The following is a 1288-nucleotide window of genomic DNA, read 5'->3' as shown; positions in this document are numbered from 1 at the left end:
AGCACTTTCGCTTAGAGCGCGGCAGCGGCCGCCTCGTTGTCGCCGAGCGGCTCGATCGGGAGGAGATGTGCGGACGCTCCCGCACCTGCACGCTCGCCTTCGAGCTGCTGCTCGCCGACCCGCTGCAGTTCTTTCCCATTGAGGTGTCCGTGGAGGACATCAATGACCACTCGCCGGTCTTCCCGGAAGAACAAGTGACTTTTGAGATCCCGGAATTTACAGAAGCTGGCTCCCGTTTCCCTGTGGCAGCAGCTCAGGACCTGGACATTGGCAGCAATGACATCCAGGCTTACAGCATCGTTCCTGTGAATGACTATTTCCGTGTCTTCACTCAAAGGAGGCACGAGGGAAATATGAATGTAGAGCTCGTTTTGCAACAGCCTCTGGACAGAGAGGAGATGCCAGAGTTGGATTTCACTCTAATTGCTGCTGATGGTGGCTCTCCACCCAGGACTGGAACTGCCCAAGTCCACATCATAGTTCTGGATATAAATGACAATAAACCCAATTTCACCCAGGATACATATAATGGTCAAGTTGTGGAAAATGCACCTGAGGGCTCCTTAGTTCTCCGTGTGTTGGCCATGGATGCAGATGTGGGGATTAATGGTGACATTTCCTATCAATTTATCCAAACTGTGGGCCAGAGCCAGCCATCGTTTACAATAAATAGAAAGAATGGAGAAATTCGAGTAAAAGAACATCTTGATTTCGAGGTTGCACAGAAACACGAGCTCAGCGTACAGGCTACAGACAGTGGAGGACTCTGGGCACTCTGCCATGTATTAATCGAAGTGATGGATATGAACGACAATGCACCAGAGATCGTGGTCAGTTCCTTCAACAGCCCAATCCCTGAGAATGCAGCACCTGGCACTGTGGTCGCACTCTTTGATGTCAGGGATCAGGATTCCGGTGTGAATGGGGAGATCAGCTGTGCCCTCGAAGAACAGCTGCCCTTCTCCCTCCGGCCAGCCTTTAAGAACTACTACGAGCTGGTGACCGTGAGCGCGTTGGACCGGGAGAAAACAGCACGTTACAGTGTAATCGTCACGGCAGCAGATGCAGGGTCTCCTCGTCTGAGCAGCAGCCGCACGTTCACCGTGGACATCTCCGACGTGAATGACAACGCGCCCGTCTTCAACCAGACGTCGTACACCATGTACGTGCACGAGAACAACGTCCCCGCGCTGCTCGTCGGGGCCGTGAAGGCAACGGACGCGGACGCGGGAGCCAACGGCAAGGTGAGCTATTCCCTGGTGCCGGCCCCATCCCCCAGAACGAGAGC

The 1288-nt window shown here is 54.1% G+C and overlaps 1 protein-coding gene across 1 annotated transcript in view; it reads left to right on the top strand.

The window, feature by feature from the left end:
* Window positions 1-258: 258 nt before the first annotated feature.
* Window positions 259-1288, top strand: part of LOC100550010 (protocadherin beta-8-like) — a gene marked incomplete at its 3' end in the record, with an annotated part of 7300 nt that continues 6270 nt past the window's right edge. The window contains exon 1 of the mRNA XM_031555644.1: window positions 259-1265. Coding sequence (XP_031411504.1) covers window positions 354-1265 — 912 coding nt within the window. The remainder of the gene's footprint in view (window positions 1266-1288) is intronic.

Source organism: Meleagris gallopavo, chromosome 15 (genome assembly GCF_000146605.3).
Source record: "Meleagris gallopavo isolate NT-WF06-2002-E0010 breed Aviagen turkey brand Nicholas breeding stock chromosome 15, Turkey_5.1, whole genome shotgun sequence".
Classification (NCBI taxonomy): domain Eukaryota; kingdom Metazoa; phylum Chordata; class Aves; order Galliformes; family Phasianidae; genus Meleagris; species Meleagris gallopavo.
Note: the sequence above shows the minus strand (reverse complement) of the source record. Positions and strands in the feature narration are given on the sequence as shown.